General features: G+C 45.8%; 1 protein-coding gene across 1 annotated transcript in view; it reads right to left on the reverse strand.

The window, feature by feature from the left end:
- Positions 1-797: 797 nt before the first annotated feature.
- Positions 798-19,263, reverse strand: part of RNASEH2B (ribonuclease H2 subunit B) — an 80,818-nt gene continuing 62,352 nt past the window's right edge. The window contains exon 10 of the mRNA XM_053563713.1: positions 798-1,458. Coding sequence (XP_053419688.1) covers positions 1,426-1,458 — 33 coding nt within the window. The 3' untranslated portion in view covers positions 798-1,425. The remainder of the gene's footprint in view (positions 1,459-19,263) is intronic.

Raw genomic sequence — 19,263 nt, forward strand, 5'->3', positions numbered from 1 at the left:
CCTGGTGTACTAACAACTTGCTAATGGACACAGAACCTCTCAGCAGTAACACGCCAGTGCTAGACACTCAAACTACATGCTGACCTCCAGGGACGGTGTGAGGTATCGTGCAAGGAGAGGATGGGAAAAGCCAGGTTTTGCTCTGCACCTGTGCGTGGAGCTATGGGTCTGGCCCTTGTTTTTACCACAATGGTGTGAACTGCAAACAGGTCATTTCTGTAGCTTACCTCTTACTGGAAGCCTATACTATATTAATAGGCTTTCCCTTCTGCGCTTTCTAGAAAATCACCAAGTGCCAAAGGTTTATTGTAAAGTGCTGACTGTGAATGCTTTGTTCCTCTGACGGTATTATATATAATACCATCAGAAGCCCACGATTGACTTCCTAGAACTGGGCTTTTAGAGAGAAAGATTCATTCACTTACAAACTTTATTAACTTGAGGTTAATAAAACTGTCTACATGTGAAGGGAGGCGTAGTGAAATTATACACAATGCCCCAGAACTAGGCTCTACTTACCTGGAGTCAGAGATCTGGAAACAAAATTATTTCATGAAGAAGAGGTTTGCGGGCCCCTTTGAATGCAGACCAACAAAGCACCTCCCGCATTCCTTTTGCACTTCTGGTGGAAGAGCCAGCTCAAACACTGGGACAAATTTACACAAAATTTACACAAAATTTCGGTGCCTGCTAAACCTATTGACCATGCATTAGAGTCCCCCACTAACTTACTTTTTGGCATCTACCTTCAACTTTCCTTAATATCCTAAGCCCTCACTATTAAATAATCAACAATAGTAATAACTACGACATACTTGGAAAATTTATTTAAAATGAAGCAATGCTTATAACTCCAGGAAAGCATAAAATGCACATTTAGGGATTGTTATGAATTAGAAGCTTCCTGATTGATGGCACAGTAAAGAAAGGTCAGGTTTGGGGTAAGTAAGGGTTGAAGTTTGGTTTTCCAAGGTTTTCAGGGTGGATTCAAGTGCTTACGTCACCAACATTCAGACCTGCCTGACAGGCATGGTCAGGCTTCCTAAACCACCCGAATTTCACCGAGCGCCTTCACCTCCACACATTTGGAAATCTGAAGTGCTATGTTGGAAAGACATCCACTGTTACGGGCACTGGGCCAGGGCAGAGGGTAAGGTGGCTCGGGCGCCTCCGAATCTGGGTGGATGTACTCTCGGGGGTGCTGGCCCACTCCCAGGCGGCAGAATCACCTGGCCCAGGACTCAGGGAGGAAGGTTGCGCCCACAAGGGCTAGTGGTATTGCTCAGAGGAACAAAGCATTCACAGTCAGCACTTTACAATAAACCTTTGGCACTTGGTGATTTTCTAGAAAGTGCAGAAGGGAAAGTCTGAGCCCTTTGGGCGCATCTGAAGTTGAAGGCACAGCCAAGCCTCGGAGGAGCTCCGTCACTTGTTCCTTTTCTGTCTTGGTGCTGCCATCTAGAGAGGAAAGGAAAACATGTGTTGTTTCCTAGTGAGGACATCAGCTTCTAGGACAGAAAAGCAGACAGAGCTGGCAGCAGAGCACTGTCCCGTCTCAGGGGTCTCAGGGTCCCAGCACGGCCAGCCTGAGACTCCTGGGGAGCGGCTGAGCAGCAGTGTTCTTTCAGTGTTGTAAGGGCGTGAAACGCGGTATACAGTCAGAGCTGCCCATACTGATGGAACAGACGCCAGCATTTTAGAAAGAAAATGTAAACAAGAAATGCATGAAAATAAGATTTTGAGATGAGAGGTTCTTAAACCACGCTGCTTTTGTTTTCTTCTTTTTAAGAAGTTGAAAACCTCATGTAGACTCCAATGTATATAAAAATAGATAAACATGAACTGATAGAAGTAGTCGCAATTAATATCCCTCTGAAGACCGTAAATGAACAAGTTTAATTATTCTAAGTTGGTTTTTCATTGAGTACAAAGTTAAAAAAAAAAAAGTAGATGGACATCAGCTATCTATGCCATAAAGTGGACAGGAAAGGAAGGAGGTGGGGCCTTCCTGACCACCCCCTTCCCAGAACTCTGCCCTCCTCCCACCTCAGCTTCCCCATCGCCCCTGGTGCTGTCTGACACGCCATCTGTCTGCTCATCCTAGAATGAAACTTCTCCAGGGCAGGTATTTCTGTCTGCCATGTTAACGGCTTCGTTTCCAGTGTCCAGAACATCTTCAGCACATGACGGGTACTCAGTACTTGTTCGTAAAGGAATGAATGAATGAGCGTTTACTGCCCGGCTGCTTTTTTCTCTAAGAACAGCATGATTAATTTTATATACACTCTGATTAAAACACAGGTGTCAGGTGGTAATTTTTTCAGCATCTGTGAAGAAGCTGACTCCTCTGTAGGTCTCACTTGGTGCTTCTGCTCTGATAGGCTTGATTGGTGTGAGACCATCATGAGGCAAGAGGATAAAAGCAGAGCTAATGGTCTATCCTGGCCACTCTGTATGGGCATTAGCTAAACAGTCTGTAACACTCCTACCTCTACTGTAGCAGATGTCTCTGTTACCCGTATATCCTTCCCTTGGTATGCGCTGGGCCTAGATAGTAATCTTCTAACTTCCTTAACCTTCCCTCGCCTCTGAAAACAGGTAGCCTGGTGTCAAGGGCGTGGGCCAACCTGACCTTCCCTTGAGTCCCAAGACTTTCACGTTGGTCACCTCCCTCACATCCTTTATGACTCTCACGTGCACCCTAGCCCTAAAAAATGTACAGAAGAAAGGCAAGAGATTACGTCGGGGGGCTCGGTTTTTAAGACACTGGTCTGCCGAGTCCCCCGGCCGGAATAAACTCGCCGCTTCCTCTATCAGCTGTTGCCTGAAGTCTTGTGTGTCGGTTTTCTTGCCGCAATCAGAACAACATTTATTAACAGAAGCACAGTAGATGCTCCAAGGCTGCCAGCTGAATTGAAGATGTGATATCCAAAGCCAGCAGCTAAGTAGCAGCTTCAGTGAAATTCTGACTCGCCAGGCTGAGGACAAACCAACCTGCAGAATTCATCACAAATAAAGCAAGAATGGAGCGCAGCAACTTGGAGGTTTTCCTATCTTAAAATAAAATTTTCAATGAAAAGATATTACATAAGATAAACAGCCACATACTACAGATGATGGCGTGAACAAGAACCTTGGGTAAGCAGAAAGGGAAGAGACCTGGGTGGTGGGGAGGGCGCCCAGGCTTTCCCCCAGTCTGTGCAGCCTCACTCACCATCAGGCCACCGGGAGCCCCTCCCCTCTGGGCTACCTCTGAGGCTGCTGGGAAGGGTAATTGGGATGCTAATGAGTGGCTGCTGTGTAAACTGTGAAGCACTACTAAACATGAGGAGGAGACCAGTCAGTCCCAGGGCCCTGGGCAGTGTGTAAATCTCAGTGTCTGTGTAGACTGTGAGGCACTGCTAAACATTAGGAGGAGACCTGAGTATAAAATTCTAATCATTTCTTCCCATTATTCAAATGAAGTTAAAGTCTGTGGACATCTCCCAGGGACACTGGGGAGTCTCCCAGGAATTGGTCTGACCTTGTGATGCAGTAACACCCAAGATTCACAGACTCCAAACTCATGCTGGAGAAACGGATGTTAGGGAGGAGACAGGTGATCCAAGGCAGCTCGTCATCTTAGGTCAGCTTTAAGAACAGAGAAAGTCAATTCCTAAGCTATGTCAAGAAGCTGTCTTTCCAATACGGTGAGGAGGTGACATTTTAGGACGTAACAACCGAGGTGGTGTAATAGAGAGTCTGGGAGTCAGAGGGCCTGAATCCAACTTCTGGCTCAGTTTTTTATTACCTGACTGACCTTGGGCAATTAAACTGATCTTTTTCTCAGCTGTAAAACAGGAAAAAAATACCTATGCCATGTGGTTCATTAGAAGGATTAAACACATACATTCATGTGAAAGGTGCTTAAAAGATTGCAAAGCATGCTGCCAGTCTTTGTTTTTAACTTTCCAATAATTACACTCTTTGAATTTCTTTCCATTGCAAAGTGATGTAATCTTTGGGAAATGAACACACACACGCGTGCGTGCACACGTGCACACACACACACACACACACACACACACACGGAGTCCAGCTGCACAGCCACACAGGGGTAAATCACGGAGTCCGGCTGCACATCCACACAGGTGTAAATCATGGAGTCCAGCTGCACAGCCACACAGGGGTAAATCATGGAGTCCACCAGCACAGCCACACAGGGGTAAATCATGGAGTCCACCTGCACAGCCACACAGGGGTAAATCATGGAGTCCACCTGCACAGCCACACAGGTATAAATCATGGAGTCCAGCTGCACAGCCACACAGGTGTAAATCATGGAGTCCACCTGCTCAGCCACACAGGAGTAAATCATGGAGTCCAGCTGCACAGCCACACAGGGGTAAATCATAGAGTCCAGCTGCACAGCCACACAGGGGTAAATCACGGAGTCCGGCTGCACATCCACACAGGTGTAAATCATGGAGTCCAGCTGCACAGCCACACAGGGGTAAATCATGGAGTCCACCTGCACAGCCACACAGGGGTAAATCATGGAGTCCACCTGCACAGCCACACAGGGGTAAATCATGGAGTCCACCTGCTCAGCCACACAGGAGTAAATCATGGAGTCCAGCTGCACAGCCACACAGGGGTAAATCATAGAGTCCAGCTGCACAGCCACACAGGGGTAAATCATGGAGTCCACCTGCACAGCCACACAGGGGTAAATCATGGAGTCCACCTGCACAGCCACACAGGGGTAAATCATGGAGTCCACCTGCACAGCCACACAGGTATAAATCATGGAGTCCAGCTGCACAGCCACACAAGTGTAAATCATGGAGTCCACCTGCTCAGCCACACAGGAGTAAATCATGGAGTCCAGCTGCACAGCCACACAGGGGTAAATCATGGAGTCCAGCTGCACAGCCACACAGGAGTAAATCACGGAGTCCAGCTGAACACCCACACAGGTGTAAATCACGGAGTCCAGCTGCACAGCCACACAGGTGTAAATCATGGAGTCCAGCTGCACAGCCACACAGGTGTAAATCACGGAGTCCAGCTGAACAGCCATACAGGGGTAAATCATGGAGTCCACCTGCACAGCCACACAGGTGTAAATCATGGAGTCCAGCTGCACAGCCACACAGGGGTAAATCATGGAGTCCAGCTGCACAGCCACACAGGGGTAAATCACGGAGTCCAGCTGCACAGCCACACAGGGGTAAATCATGGAGTCCACCTGCACAGCCACACAGGTATAAATCATGGAGTCCACCTGCACAGCCACACAGGTATAAATATGGAGTCCAGCTGCACAGCCACACAGGTGTAAATCATGGAGTCCACCTGCTCAGCCACACAGGAGTAAATCATGGAGTCCAGCTGCACAGCCACACAGGGGTAAATCACGGAGTCCAGCTGCACAGCCACACAGGTGTAAATCACGGAGTCCACCTGCACAGCCACACAGGTGTAAATCACGGAGTCCAGCTGCACAGCCACACAGGGGTAAATCACGGAGTCCGGCTGCACATCCACACAGGTGTAAATCATGGAGTCCAGCTGCACAGCCACCCAGGGGTAAATCACGGAGTCCAGCTGCACAGCCACACAGGTGTAAATCACGGAGTCCAGCTGCACAGCCACACAGGAGTAAATCACGGAGTCCAGCTGAACAGCCACACAGGGGTAAATCATGGAGTCCACCTGCACAGCCACACAGGAGTAAATCACGGAGTCCAGCTGGACAGCCACACAGGAGTAAATCACGGAGTCCAGCTGCACAGCCACACAGGGGTAAATCATAGAGTCCAGCTGCACAGCCACACAGGGGTAAATCATGGAGTCCACCTGCACAGCCACACAGGGGTAAATCATGGAGTCCACCTGCACAGCCACACAGGGGTAAATCATGGAGTCCACCTGCACAGCCACACAGGTATAAATCATGGAGTCCAGCTGCACAGCCACACAAGTGTAAATCATGGAGTCCACCTGCTCAGCCACACAGGAGTAAATCATGGAGTCCAGCTGCACAGCCACACAGGGGTAAATCATGGAGTCCAGCTGCACAGCCACACAGGAGTAAATCACGGAGTCCAGCTGAACACCCACACAGGTGTAAATCACGGAGTCCAGCTGCACAGCCACACAGGTGTAAATCATGGAGTCCAGCTGCACAGCCACACAGGTGTAAATCACGGAGTCCAGCTGAACAGCCATACAGGGGTAAATCATGGAGTCCACCTGCACAGCCACACAGGTGTAAATCATGGAGTCCAGCTGCACAGCCACACAGGGGTAAATCATGGAGTCCAGCTGCACAGCCACACAGGGGTAAATCACGGAGTCCAGCTGCACAGCCACACAGGGGTAAATCATGGAGTCCACCTGCACAGCCACACAGGTATAAATCATGGAGTCCACCTGCACAGCCACACAGGTATAAATATGGAGTCCAGCTGCACAGCCACACAGGTGTAAATCATGGAGTCCACCTGCTCAGCCACACAGGAGTAAATCATGGAGTCCAGCTGCACAGCCACACAGGGGTAAATCACGGAGTCCAGCTGCACAGCCACACAGGTGTAAATCACGGAGTCCACCTGCACAGCCACACAGGTGTAAATCACGGAGTCCAGCTGCACAGCCACACAGGGGTAAATCACGGAGTCCGGCTGCACATCCACACAGGTGTAAATCATGGAGTCCAGCTGCACAGCCACCCAGGGGTAAATCACGGAGTCCAGCTGCACAGCCACACAGGTGTAAATCACGGAGTCCAGCTGCACAGCCACACAGGAGTAAATCACGGAGTCCAGCTGAACAGCCACACAGGGGTAAATCATGGAGTCCACCTGCACAGCCACACAGGAGTAAATCACGGAGTCCAGCTGGACAGCCACACAGGGGTAAATCATGGAGTCCACCTGCACAGCCACACAGGTGTAAATCACGGAGTCCAGCTGCACAGCCACACAGGGGTAAATCACGGAGTCTGGCTGCACATCCACACAGGTGTAAATCATGGAGTCCAGCTGCACAGCCACACAGGGGTAAATCATGGAGTCCACCTGCACAGCCACACAGGGGTAAATCATGGAGTCCACCTGCACAGCCACACAGGGGTAAATCATGGAGTCCACCTGCACAGCCACACAGGAGTAAATCACGGAGTCCAGCTGCACAGCCACACAGGGGTAAATCACGGAGTCCAGCTGCACAGCCACACAGGAGTAAATCACGGAGTCCAGCTGCACAGCCACACAGGTGTAAATCACGGAGTCCGGCTGCACAGCCACACAGGGGTAAATCACGGAGTCCAGCTGCACAGCCACACAGGGGTAAATCACGGAGTCCACCTGCACAGCCACACAGGGGTAAATCACGGAGTCCAGCTGCACAGCCACACAGGAGTAAATCACGGAGTCCAGCTGAACAGCCACACAGGGGTAAATCATGGAGTCCACCTGCACAGCCACACAGGAGTAAATCACGGAGTCCAGCTGAACAGCCACACAGGTGTAAATCATGGAGTCCAGCAGCACAGCCACACAGGGGTAAATCACGGAGTCCAGCTGCACAGCCACACAGGTGTAAATCACGGAGTCCAGCTGCACAGCCACACAGGAGTAAATCACGGAGTCCAGCTGAACAGCCACACAGGGGTAAATCATGGAGTCCACCTGCACAGCCACACAGGATTAAATCACGGAGTCCAGCTGGACAGCCACACAGGGGTAAATCATGGAGTCCACCTGCACAGCCACACAGGTGTAAATCACGGAGTCCAGCTGCACAGCCACACAGGGGTAAATCACGGAGTCCGGCTGCACATCCACACAGGTGTAAATCATGGAGTCCAGCTGCACAGCCACACAGGGGTAAATCATGGAGTCCACCTGCACAGCCACACAGGGGTAAATCATGGAGTCCACCTGCACAGCCACACAGGGGTAAATCATGGAGTCCACCTGCACAGCCACACAGGTATAAATCATGGAGTCCAGCTGCACAGCCACACAGGTGTAAATCATGGAGTCCACCTGCTCAGCCACACAGGAGTAAATCATGGAGTCCAGCTGCACAGCCACACAGGGGTAAATCATAGAGTCCAGCTGCACAGCCACACAGGGGTAAATCATGGAGTCCACCTGCACAGCCACACAGGGGTAAATCATGGAGTCCACCTGCACAGCCACACAGGGGTAAATCATGGAGTCCACCTGCACAGCCACACAGGTGTAAATCATGGAGTCCAGCTGCACAGCCACACAGGTGTAAATCATGGAGTCCACCTGCTCAGCCACACAGGAGTAAATCATGGAGTCCAGCTGCACAGCCACACAGGGATAAATCATGGAGTCCAGCTGCACAGCCACACAGGAGTAAATCACGGAGTCCAGCTGAACACCCACACAGGTGTAAATCACGGAGTCCAGCTGCACAGCCACACAGGTGTAAATCATGGAGTCCAGCTGCACAGCCACACAGGTGTAAATCATGGAGTCCAGCTGCACAGCCACACAGGAGTAAATCACGGAGTCCAGCTGAACAGCCATACAGGGGTAAATCATGGAGTCCACCTGCACAGCCACACAGGTGTAAATCACGGAGTCCAGCTGCACAGCCACACAGGGGTAAATCATGGAGTCCAGCTGCACAGCCACACAGGGGTAAATCACGGAGTCCAGCTGCACAGCCACACAGGGGTAAATCATGGAGTCCACCTGCACAGCCACACAGGTATAAATCATGGAGTCCAGCTGCACAGCCACACAGGGGTAAATCATGGAGTCCACCTGCACAGCCACACAGGTATAAATATGGAGTCCAGCTGCACAGCCACACAGGTGTAAATCATGGAGTCCACCTGCTCAGCCACAAAGGAGTAAATCATGGAGTCCAGCTGCACAGCCACACAGGGGTAAATCATGGAGTCCAGCTGCACAGCCACACAGGTGTAAATCACGGAGTCCACCTGCACAGCCACACAGGTGTAAATCACGGAGTCCAGCTGCACAGCCACACAGGGGTAAATCACGGAGTCCGGCTGCACATCCACACAGGTGTAAATCATGGAGTCCAGCTGCACAGCCACCCAGGGGTAAATCACGGAGTCCAGCTGCACAGCCACACAGGTGTAAATCACGGAGTCCAGCTGCATAGCCACACAGGAGTAAATCACGGAGTCCAGCTGAACAGCCACACAGGGGTAAATCATGGAGTCCACCTGCACAGCCACACAGGAGTAAATCACGGAGTCCAGCTGGACAGCCACACAGGGGTAAATCATGGAGTCCACCTGCACAGCCACACAGGTGTAAATCACGGAGTCCAGCTGCACAGCCACACAGGGGTAAATCACGGAGTCCGGCTGCACATCCACACAGGTGTAAATCATGGAGTCCAGCTGCACAGCCACACAGGGGTAAATCATGGAGTCCACCTGCACAGCCACACAGGGGTAAATCATGGAGTCCACCTGCACAGCCACACAGGGGTAAATCATGGAGTCCACCTGCACAGCCACACAGGTATAAATCATGGAGTCCAGCTGCACAGCCACACAGGTGTAAATCATGGAGTCCACCTGCTCAGCCACACAGGAGTAAATCATGGAGTCCAGCTGCACAGCCACACAGGGGTAAATCATAGAGTCCAGCTGCACAGCCACACAGGGGTAAATCACGGAGTCCGGCTGCACATCCACACAGGTGTAAATCATGGAGTCCAGCTGCACAGCCACACAGGGGTAAATCATGGAGTCCACCTGCACAGCCACACTGGGGTAAATCATGGAGTCCACCTGCACAGCCACACAGGGGTTAATCATGGAGTCCACCTGCACAGCCACACAGGTATAAATCATGGAGTCCAGCTGCACAGCCACACAGGTGTAAATCATGGAGTCCACCTGCTCAGCCACACAGGAGTAAATCATGGAGTCCAGCTGCACAGCCACACAGGGGTAAATCATAGAGTCCAGCTGCACAGCCACACAGGGGTAAATCATGGAGTCCACCTGCACAGCCACACAGGGGTAAATCATGGAGTCCACCTGCACAGCCACACAGGGGTAAATCATGGAGTCCACCTGCACAGCCACACAGGTATAAATCATGGAGTCCAGCTGCACAGCCACACAGGTGTAAATCATGGAGTCCACCTGCTCAGCCACACAGGAGTAAATCATGGAGTCCAGCTGCACAGCCACACAGGGGTAAATCATAGAGTCCAGCTGCACAGCCACACAGGGGTAAATCATGGAGTCCAGCTGCACAGCCACACAGGAGTAAATCACGGAGTCAGGCTGCACAGCCACAGAGGTGTAAATCACGGAGTCCGGCTGCACAGCCACACAGGGGTAAATCATGGAGTCCAGCTGCACAGCCACACAGGGGTAAATCACGGAGTCCACCTGCACAGCCACACAGGGGTAAATCACGGAGTCCAGCTGCACAGCCACACAGGGGTAAATCACGGAGCCCAGCTGCACAGCCACACAGGGGTAAATCATGGAGTCCACCTGCACAGCCACACGGGGTAAATCACGGAGTCCACCTGCATAGCCACACAGGAGTAAATCATGGAGTCCAGCTACACAGCCACACAGGGGTAAATCACGGAGTACACCTGCACAGCCACACAGGTGTAAATCATGGAGTCTAGCTGCACAGCCACAGAAGGGTAAATCATGGAGTCCAGCTGCACAGCCACACAGGCGTAAATCATGGAGTCCAGCTGCACAGCCACAGAAGGGTAAATCACGGAGTCTAGCTTCCAATGTTGTATATGTGTAGATGAAAATGACAGTGGCAAGTGTAGGTCATTCAATTGATGGAAGAAAGTATAGCTCTCACACATGAATTAATTTACAAATATGTTCAACTTCAAATACTGGTTTATCATAGAAAACCCACTTTCAGAATTCATGTTGAAATACAAACTTTAACCAAAGGCTGTCAGGAATTCTAATTCTGCAGTGCACGACACTTGTCTAGGGAGTCCAATATAGATCGAGTGGCTGGTTGGTTAATTCTTTGTTCAACAAATATTCTGGAAATGATTCAGGGTTCCCTACTCAGGCTGGAGAGCTACCACCTCCCCCCTATTCTCTAGGCCCAGGTGAGGTCAGAAATCAAGCTCGTTCTCTAAGCACAAACTGGCTGCCCTTTCCAGGCTATACCGTCTGGGCTCTAACAACCTGAGAGGTTTTGGGTGGTTTCACCTTGAGTAGGGAGCAAACACCCTAATTCCTTCCCTGAGGCAAAAATTGCAAAGACCTAATACTATGTATAACCCCAAGACAAAGGACTCATGTGTGAGACTTCCGACTTGGGTCTTCCCCTTTGCCAGAAGCTCTGGTGCTTTCTGCTCCTGCTGTGCTCCTTTCTGTCTCATAAAATCCTATCTTACCACTGATTTGAGGTCCGTGGGTTCATTCTTTAAATCCCTGAGATGAAGGACCTACTGAAAGGATTCCTGTAACAGAGGGTCTACTCTATGCTGCCCCAAGTGAATGCTGTGTGTCTATCTATAGTCAGATGCTGCGAATGATAGAATCTGTCATGAGAAATGTGTCCTTTGGCAATGTTGTAGTTGTGTGAACATCGTACAGTTCCCCTGAGAAAGGCCTGGATGAGTCAGACCACTGAACCCTGGAGTAGACAGCGCTGCCAATGGCTCCTACGCTTGCAATCTGTACAGCGTCTTCACTGTCCTGAACAGGGAGGGCATGAGTGACCCCCCGGTAAGTGTTCGTGTATCTGAATGGAAAATGCTCATGCTGCATTATGATGTCCCAGCTCACTGGATCATGGAAGTTTTCAGCTCCACTGTAATTTTAGGGGACCACATCACATATGCATCTGTCACTGGCTGCGATGTCCTCGTGAGGGGAATGTCTGTAGTTGTGACCTGTCAGGCAAGCTCCCCTGCAGAGTTGAGGCAGGCAGACAGGATGGATGGGGACTCCCTAGGGGCTGGGTGTGGGTTCCGAAGGTCAGGGATTGGGTGTCTGGAAAGAGTGATTCTTGAGATAAGTGATACTGACAATATGGAATCAGTCGTGTAGGAAGGATCTAGTGACAAACGGGGTAGAAATGTGGGAACAAGATGGCACATTCAAAACCCAGAAGGCCAGAAAACAGCTTAGACGCTTTGAAGGACCAAGGTGGATAAAAATCTTGACTTTGTCCCTTGGAAAAAACAGTCAAGTCTCAACTAGTGAAGACACGTGATCATTCGGCTTATCTAGCTATTGTGTAAACATCTATCAGCTGCAGGGCATGCCAGCACTGAGCAAAACATAAATGGGAAGGAAGAGTGCGGTGTTGCCGCTGTTTAGGAGCTGCCCTCCAGGAGGGGTGACAGTGCCAGTGCTAAAGGAGTCTTCCCTCTCACCGTTTGCCCCAAGGGTTAGGTGTCACTATGCTGGCTCCTGAAGCACCTCACTTTACAACTAGAGTTTGTAAATTGAGGGATTAAGTAAATTATCATATGTGAAGTGCTTAGATGGTACCAAGCATACAAATGCTTGTAATACAGTGTTAACATTAGTATTATTAGTTAGTAGTATTAAGAAATGATCACATTGGAAATAGTATATTAATATAATTTCAAAGTATCTCAAAAATTGAGGGGCATTTTACAAAATAACTGACGAGCATTCTCCTAAAGGGTTAAGGTCATTGAGAGACAAAAAATTACTGAAGGACTCTTAGAAATTCAGAAACACTGAGAGACATGGCAACTAAATGAAACGTGGAACCATGGACTAGACTCTGAAACAAGAGAATGCCATTAGCAGAAATGCAGGCACAACTCCAGCAAGGCTGTGGATTAGCTAACAGTGCTGTGTTGTTGTAAACTTCCTGGTTATGGAAGGTGTTAATATTGGGGGAAGTTGGGTGAAAGATGTATATAAACTCTCTTTACCATTTTAGTGACTTTTCTATAAGCCTAAAGTCATTTCAGAATAAAAAAGTAAAAAGAGAGAAAGATATAGACCCCAAATTACAAAGATGATGGAACTAGTGTCAAGAACATCTAAGCAGCTACTTTAATTATTATTAAGTACAAAAAGAAAACACAAACATGAAGAAAGAATGGGAAGATGTAAGAAAGAAACAAATGCAACATTAAGAATTAAAAACTATAATAGTAACTGAGGTTAATAAAAGGTGAATACTACAAATCAAAGTAAACTTGAAAATATGAGAAACTGTCTAAAAGTGAAACATTAAAAAAAAATAAAAAAGAAAAAGAAACTCAGCGAGGGGACCCAGAGGACAGTACCAAGTGGTCTAGTGCATATGTAACTGGGGCACCAGACGCTGAGGAGGGGGAGAGAGTAAGGGGAGAAAGAACAGAAAAGTATTTAAAGAAATCTGGCCAGAAATTTCCAAATTTGATGAAAATTGTAAATCCAAAGTTGCAAGAAGATTAATACACTTCCAAACAAGACAAACAAAAAGAAAACCAAATTAACACATAACAATCAAACTGTTAAAAACTACTGATATAGAAAAAAATCTTAAAAGAGGCCAGGGAGGAAAAGGACATTTTATATAAAGTAGAATATAAGAATTAACATAGGCTCGGCTCCTGTAGCTCAGTGGCTAGGGTGCCAGCCACATACACCAGAGCTGGTGGGTTCAAATGCAGGCCAGGCCTTCCAAACAACAATGACAACTACAACCGAAAAAAAATGGCCAGGCATTGTGGCAGGCACCTGTAGTCCCAGCTACCTGGGAGGCTGAGGCAAGAGAATCACTTAAGCCCAAGAGTTAGAGGTTGCTGTGAGCTATGACTCCACAGCACTCTACCGAGGGTGACATGGTAACACTCTGTCTCTTAAAAAAAAAAAAGAATTATCACAGACATCTCATCAGAAATTATGCAAATTATGCCAAGTCTGAAGAAAATGGTTCTTTGAGAAGATCAAAGAAATTAATAAACTTTTAGCTGCTAACCAAGAAACAAAAAAAGACAGATGACTATTACTACAGACCCATAGGCACTAAGAAGATAATAAAAATAAGATGAACAACTTATGCCAATAAATTTGATAACCACATTTCTGAAAGATATAATTACCAAAACTGGCACAAGAAAAGAAGGAAATTAGAAAAGATCTTTATCTATTATAGAAATTTAATTAGTATTGACTCAGTGCCTATACCTCAAGCAGCTAAGGCTCCAGCCACATAAATCAGAGCTGGCGGTTTGAATCTGGCCCAGGCATGCCAAAAAATGACAACTACAACCAAAAAAAGTGGGGTGTTGTGGTGGGCACCTGTAGTCCCAGCTACTCGGGAGGCTAAGGCAAGAGAATTGCTTAAGCCCAGGAGTTGGAGGTTGCTGTGAGCTATGATGCCATAGCACTCTACCCAGGGCAATAGCTTGAGGCTCTGTCTCTAAAAAAGAAAAAAGAAAAAAGAAAATTCTAGGCCCTAATGGATTCACTAGTGAATTCTGCTCAACATATAAGAAAAAAATAATGTGAGTCTCACACACTTTCAGAAAATAGGTGATAAAAGAATATTTTACAACTCATTTTGTGAGGCAGTTTTACTCGTACATCAAAATCATTATAACAAAATTACAGACCAATATCCCTTATGAACAGATATAAAAATGCTTAACAAAATTTTAGGAAATAAAACCTTATCCTGTATATGAAAAAAATGATGCACTGTGACCAAGTAGGAATATCTCAAGAATGCAAGGTTAGTTTGACATTCAAAAATCAGTTGTTAATGATTTGAATATTAAAAGAAAACTTCATGATCATCTTAGTAGTTGGACAAATTATTTGACAAAATTTAATATCTATTTATGATAAAATCTGTCAGTGAACTAGAAATATAAGAAAACATCCTTGGGCAGACCAGAACTCCACTACTGGGATAAGCTGAGGGACTCCTGCATCCCACAGGAACTGGAGTCAGGGGGCACTGTGAGACCTGTCCCTGAAGGATTCTCGTGAGCTTTAAGATCCCAACCTACTAGGGTCTAAACGCTGAGGAAATAATCAGGCAATCACTGAAGGCAACTAAGTTTGGAATAAGGACCACAGAGATTACTGACTGTGCACTCTGTCTCCTAAAAACACCACAGCACCACTTGGTGTGCTGATAACATATTGCAACATATTGTCATCAAGAGCAAGGACTTCTGTTTATTTGGGTATGAGGAAGAGTTTGGCTTTGCTCAGGCTGAGGCCACTTCAAGACCTAAGCTCTGAGACAAGGTAACTTGAAGCAAAGAAGGCAGTGAGAAGGAAGGAGGAGGACGAGGAGGTGAACAAGAAGGAACACATGAGGAGGAACCAATAGAAAATTCTGGACAACATGAAAAGCGAAAACAGGAATTCCCCAAAAGGACCATGAGACAGCTACTGCAGAAGCCTCCACCTATAAAGAATTAATGGACTTGACAGAACAGGAATTTAAATAAGGATGATAAAGACAATAAAAGGAATGGATGAGAAAATGGAAAGACATAACCAAAAGTTGGCCAAGAGATATGTAGAATATAAAAAGGATATGGAGGAGCTTAAGGAAATGAAGGAGACAATCAGGAATGTAAAGATGCAGTGGAAAAGTATCAAAAATAGATTAGACCTTGGAGAAGAAAGAACCTCAGAACTAGAGGATAAAGTCTTTGAGTTAACCCAGGTAGCTAAAGAGGCAGAAAAGAAGAGAGAGAAAGCAGAACAGGCACTTAGAGAACCATGAGCCTCCATGAAGTGTTAAAACATACAAATAATAGGGATTCCTGAAGGGGAAGAAGATTGTCCTAAAGGTATGAAAGCCTTATTGGAGACTATCATAAAGGAAAACTTTCCAAGTTTTACTAAAGATCCTGACACACTTCTTTCAGATGGATATCGAACCCCAGCTCATCTCAACTCAAACAGAGCTTCCCAAAGACACATTGTAATGAACCTGTCCAAAGTCAAGATGAAAGAAAAAATTCTTTCATCAAGAAAAACTGACCTAATGCGGCAGAGCCATTAGGATGACAGCAGACTTTTCATATGATACCTTCCAAGCCAGAAGAGCCTAGTCATCCACCTTCAACATTCTTAAACAAAACAATTTTCAGCCCAGAATACTATATCCTGATAAACTAAGCTTCAAAATTGATTGAGAAATCAAATCTTTTGAGGCTATACAAGCACTGAGGAAATTCACCCCAAGACCAGCTTTACAGGAAATACTTAGACCTATTCTCAGCAGTGACCACCACAATGGACCACCAGCAAAGTAAACACCCAGAAGCTAAAGGTCAAAACTTAGCTTCCACAGTGGTGTGAAGGATAAAACTACACAATGGACTTTCACAAATAGAACTCCACCACACTTACCAATTCTTTTAATAAATGTCAATGGACTGAATTCACCACTGAAGAGGCACAGGCTGGCTCACTGGATAAAAAAAGCATAAGCCATCCATATGCTGTCTCTAAGAGCCATACTTATCCCTGAAGGACAAACAAAGACTTAGGGTCTATATGTTAAGCAAATAGAAATCCAGAAGAAAGGAGGGGTTGCAATCTTATTTGCAGATACAAGCAGATTTAAAGCAACTAAAGTTAAGAAAGACAAAAATGGACACTTCATACTGGTCAAAGGAACAATATAATAAGAACACATTTCAATTTTAAATATTTATACATCCAACTTAAATGCTCCCAGATTTATGAAACAGACCTTGAGGGGTCTGAGCAATCTGATAGCCCATAATGCCTTAATAGTCAGGGACTTTAATACCCCTCTGACAGAACTGGACAGATCCTCTAAACAGAAACTAAACAAAGATATAAAGGACTTAAATGTGACCCTTGAATTAATGGGTTTAACAGACATATACAGAATATACCATCTCAAAGGTAAAGAATATACATTTTTCTCGTCAGCCCATGGTACATACTCCAAAATGGACCACATCCTAGGATACAAATCAAACCTCAGCAAAATTAAAAGAACAGAAATAATATCTTGTATCTTCTCAGACCACAAGGCTATAAACATGGAACTGAACTCCAACAACAAAGTTGATCCCCACACAAAGATGTGCAAATTAAACAACCTTATGCTGAATGATAGTTGAGTTTAGGAAGAAATAAAAGAGGAAATCATTAAATTCCTCAAACATAACAACACTGAAGACACAAGCTATGAAAACCTGTGGGATACTGCAAAAGCAGTCTTAAGAAGGAAATTCATCACATTAGATGCCTACATTTGAAAAACAGAAAGAGAGTGCATCAAGAAACTCATGAACCATCTTATAGAACTGGAAAAAGAAAAACAATCTTCTCCCAAACCCAGAAGAAAAGAAATAACCAAAATTAAATCAGAGATCAATGAAATTGTAAACAAAAGAATCATTCAGAAAATTAATAAGACAAAAAGTTGGTTTTCTGAATAAATAAATAAAATCGATAAACCTCTGGCCAGATTAACTAGAAACAGAAAAGTAAAATCTCTAATAACCTCAATCAGAAATGATAAAGGGGAAATAACAATAGATGCCACAGAGATACAAAAGATCATCTCTGAATACTACAAGTAACTCTGTGCCCAGAAATTTGACAATGTGGGGGAAATTTTTGGATCAAAACCTGGAATCACACTCTCCCCCCAGACTTAATCAAGAAGAAATAGATCTCTTGAATAGATCAATATCAAGAACTGAGGTAAAAAATTCCCAACAAAAAAATGCCCTGGTCCAGATGGCTTTACACCAGAATTCTATCAAACCTTCAAAGAAGAGGTTATACCATACTGCAGAAATTATTCCAAAAAATTGAGAAGGAAGAAATCTTCCACAATGTGTTTTATGAAGCAAATATCACCCTGACTTCAAAACCAAGAAAAGACCCAAGTAAAAAGGAGAATTTCAGACCAATTTTATTAATGAATATAGATGCAAAAATTCTCAATAAAATCCTATCCAAGAGATTACAGCTATACATTAAAAAAAATCATTCATCACGATCAAGTAGGTTTCATCCCAGCGATGTAAGGCTGGCTTAACATATGTAAGTCCAAAAATGTAATTCACCATTAGCAACAGAAGCAAAAACAAAGACCATCCGATCCTCTCAATAGATGCAGAAAAAGCATTCAATAAAATCCAGCATCCTTTTCTAATTAGAACACTTAAGAATATAGGCATAGGTGGCACATTTCTTAAACTGATTGAAGCTTTTAACAACAAACCCACAGCTAAAGTTATACTCTAAATGGAGTAAAATTAAAATCTTTTCCACTTAGAACTGGAAACAGACAAAGGTGTCCTTTATTGCCACTACTATTCAACACAGTGCTGGAAGTTCTAGCCAATACAATCAGACAAAAGAAGGAAATAAAGGCATCCTGAGAGAGGCAGAGGAGGTCAAACTCCCCCTCTTTGCTGACAACATGATGTTATACAAAGACTCAACCACAAGACTCCTGGAAGTGATCAAAAAAATAACAGCAATGTCTCAGGATATAAAATCAATGTCCCCAACTCAGTAGCCTTTGTACATGCCAATAACAGTCAAGATGAGAAGCTAATCAATGAGACAATTCCCTTCATAGCAGCTTCAACAAAGATGAAATACCTAGGAATATACATAACAAAAGAAGTAAAGAACCTCTACAAAGAAAATTATGAAACACTGAGAAAAAAAATAGGAGAAGATATTAACAAATGGAAGAACATACCATGCTCATGGCTGGGAAGAATCAACATTGTTCAAATGTCTATACTTCCCAAAGCAATCTACGGATTCAATGCAATCCCCATTAAAATACCATCATACTTTCAGGATTTGTAAAAAATAATTCTTGGGGGGCAGCGCCTGTGGCTCAGTGAGTAGGGCGCCGGCCCCATATACCGAGGGCGGAGGGATCAAACCCAGCCCCGGCCAAACTGCAACCAAAAAATAGCCGGGCGTTGTGGCGGCCGCCTGTAGTCCCAGCTACTCGGGAGGCTGAGGCAAGAGAATCGCTTAAGCCCAGGAGTTGGAGGTTGCTGTGAGCTGTGTGAGGCCACGGCACTCTACCGAGGGCCATAAAGTGAGACTCTGTCTCTACGAAAAAAAAAAAAAAATAAATAAATAAATAAAAAATAATTCTTGGTTTTGTATGGAAACAGAAGAAACCCCATATAGTCAAAGCAATTCTTAGTAATAAAAACAAAGCTGGGGGTATCACCCTAACAAACTTTTGGCTATATTACATGACCATAGTGATCAAAACAGCCTGGTAT

Source organism: Nycticebus coucang, chromosome 15 (assembly GCF_027406575.1).
Source record: "Nycticebus coucang isolate mNycCou1 chromosome 15, mNycCou1.pri, whole genome shotgun sequence".
Lineage (NCBI taxonomy): Eukaryota > Metazoa > Chordata > Mammalia > Primates > Lorisidae > Nycticebus > Nycticebus coucang.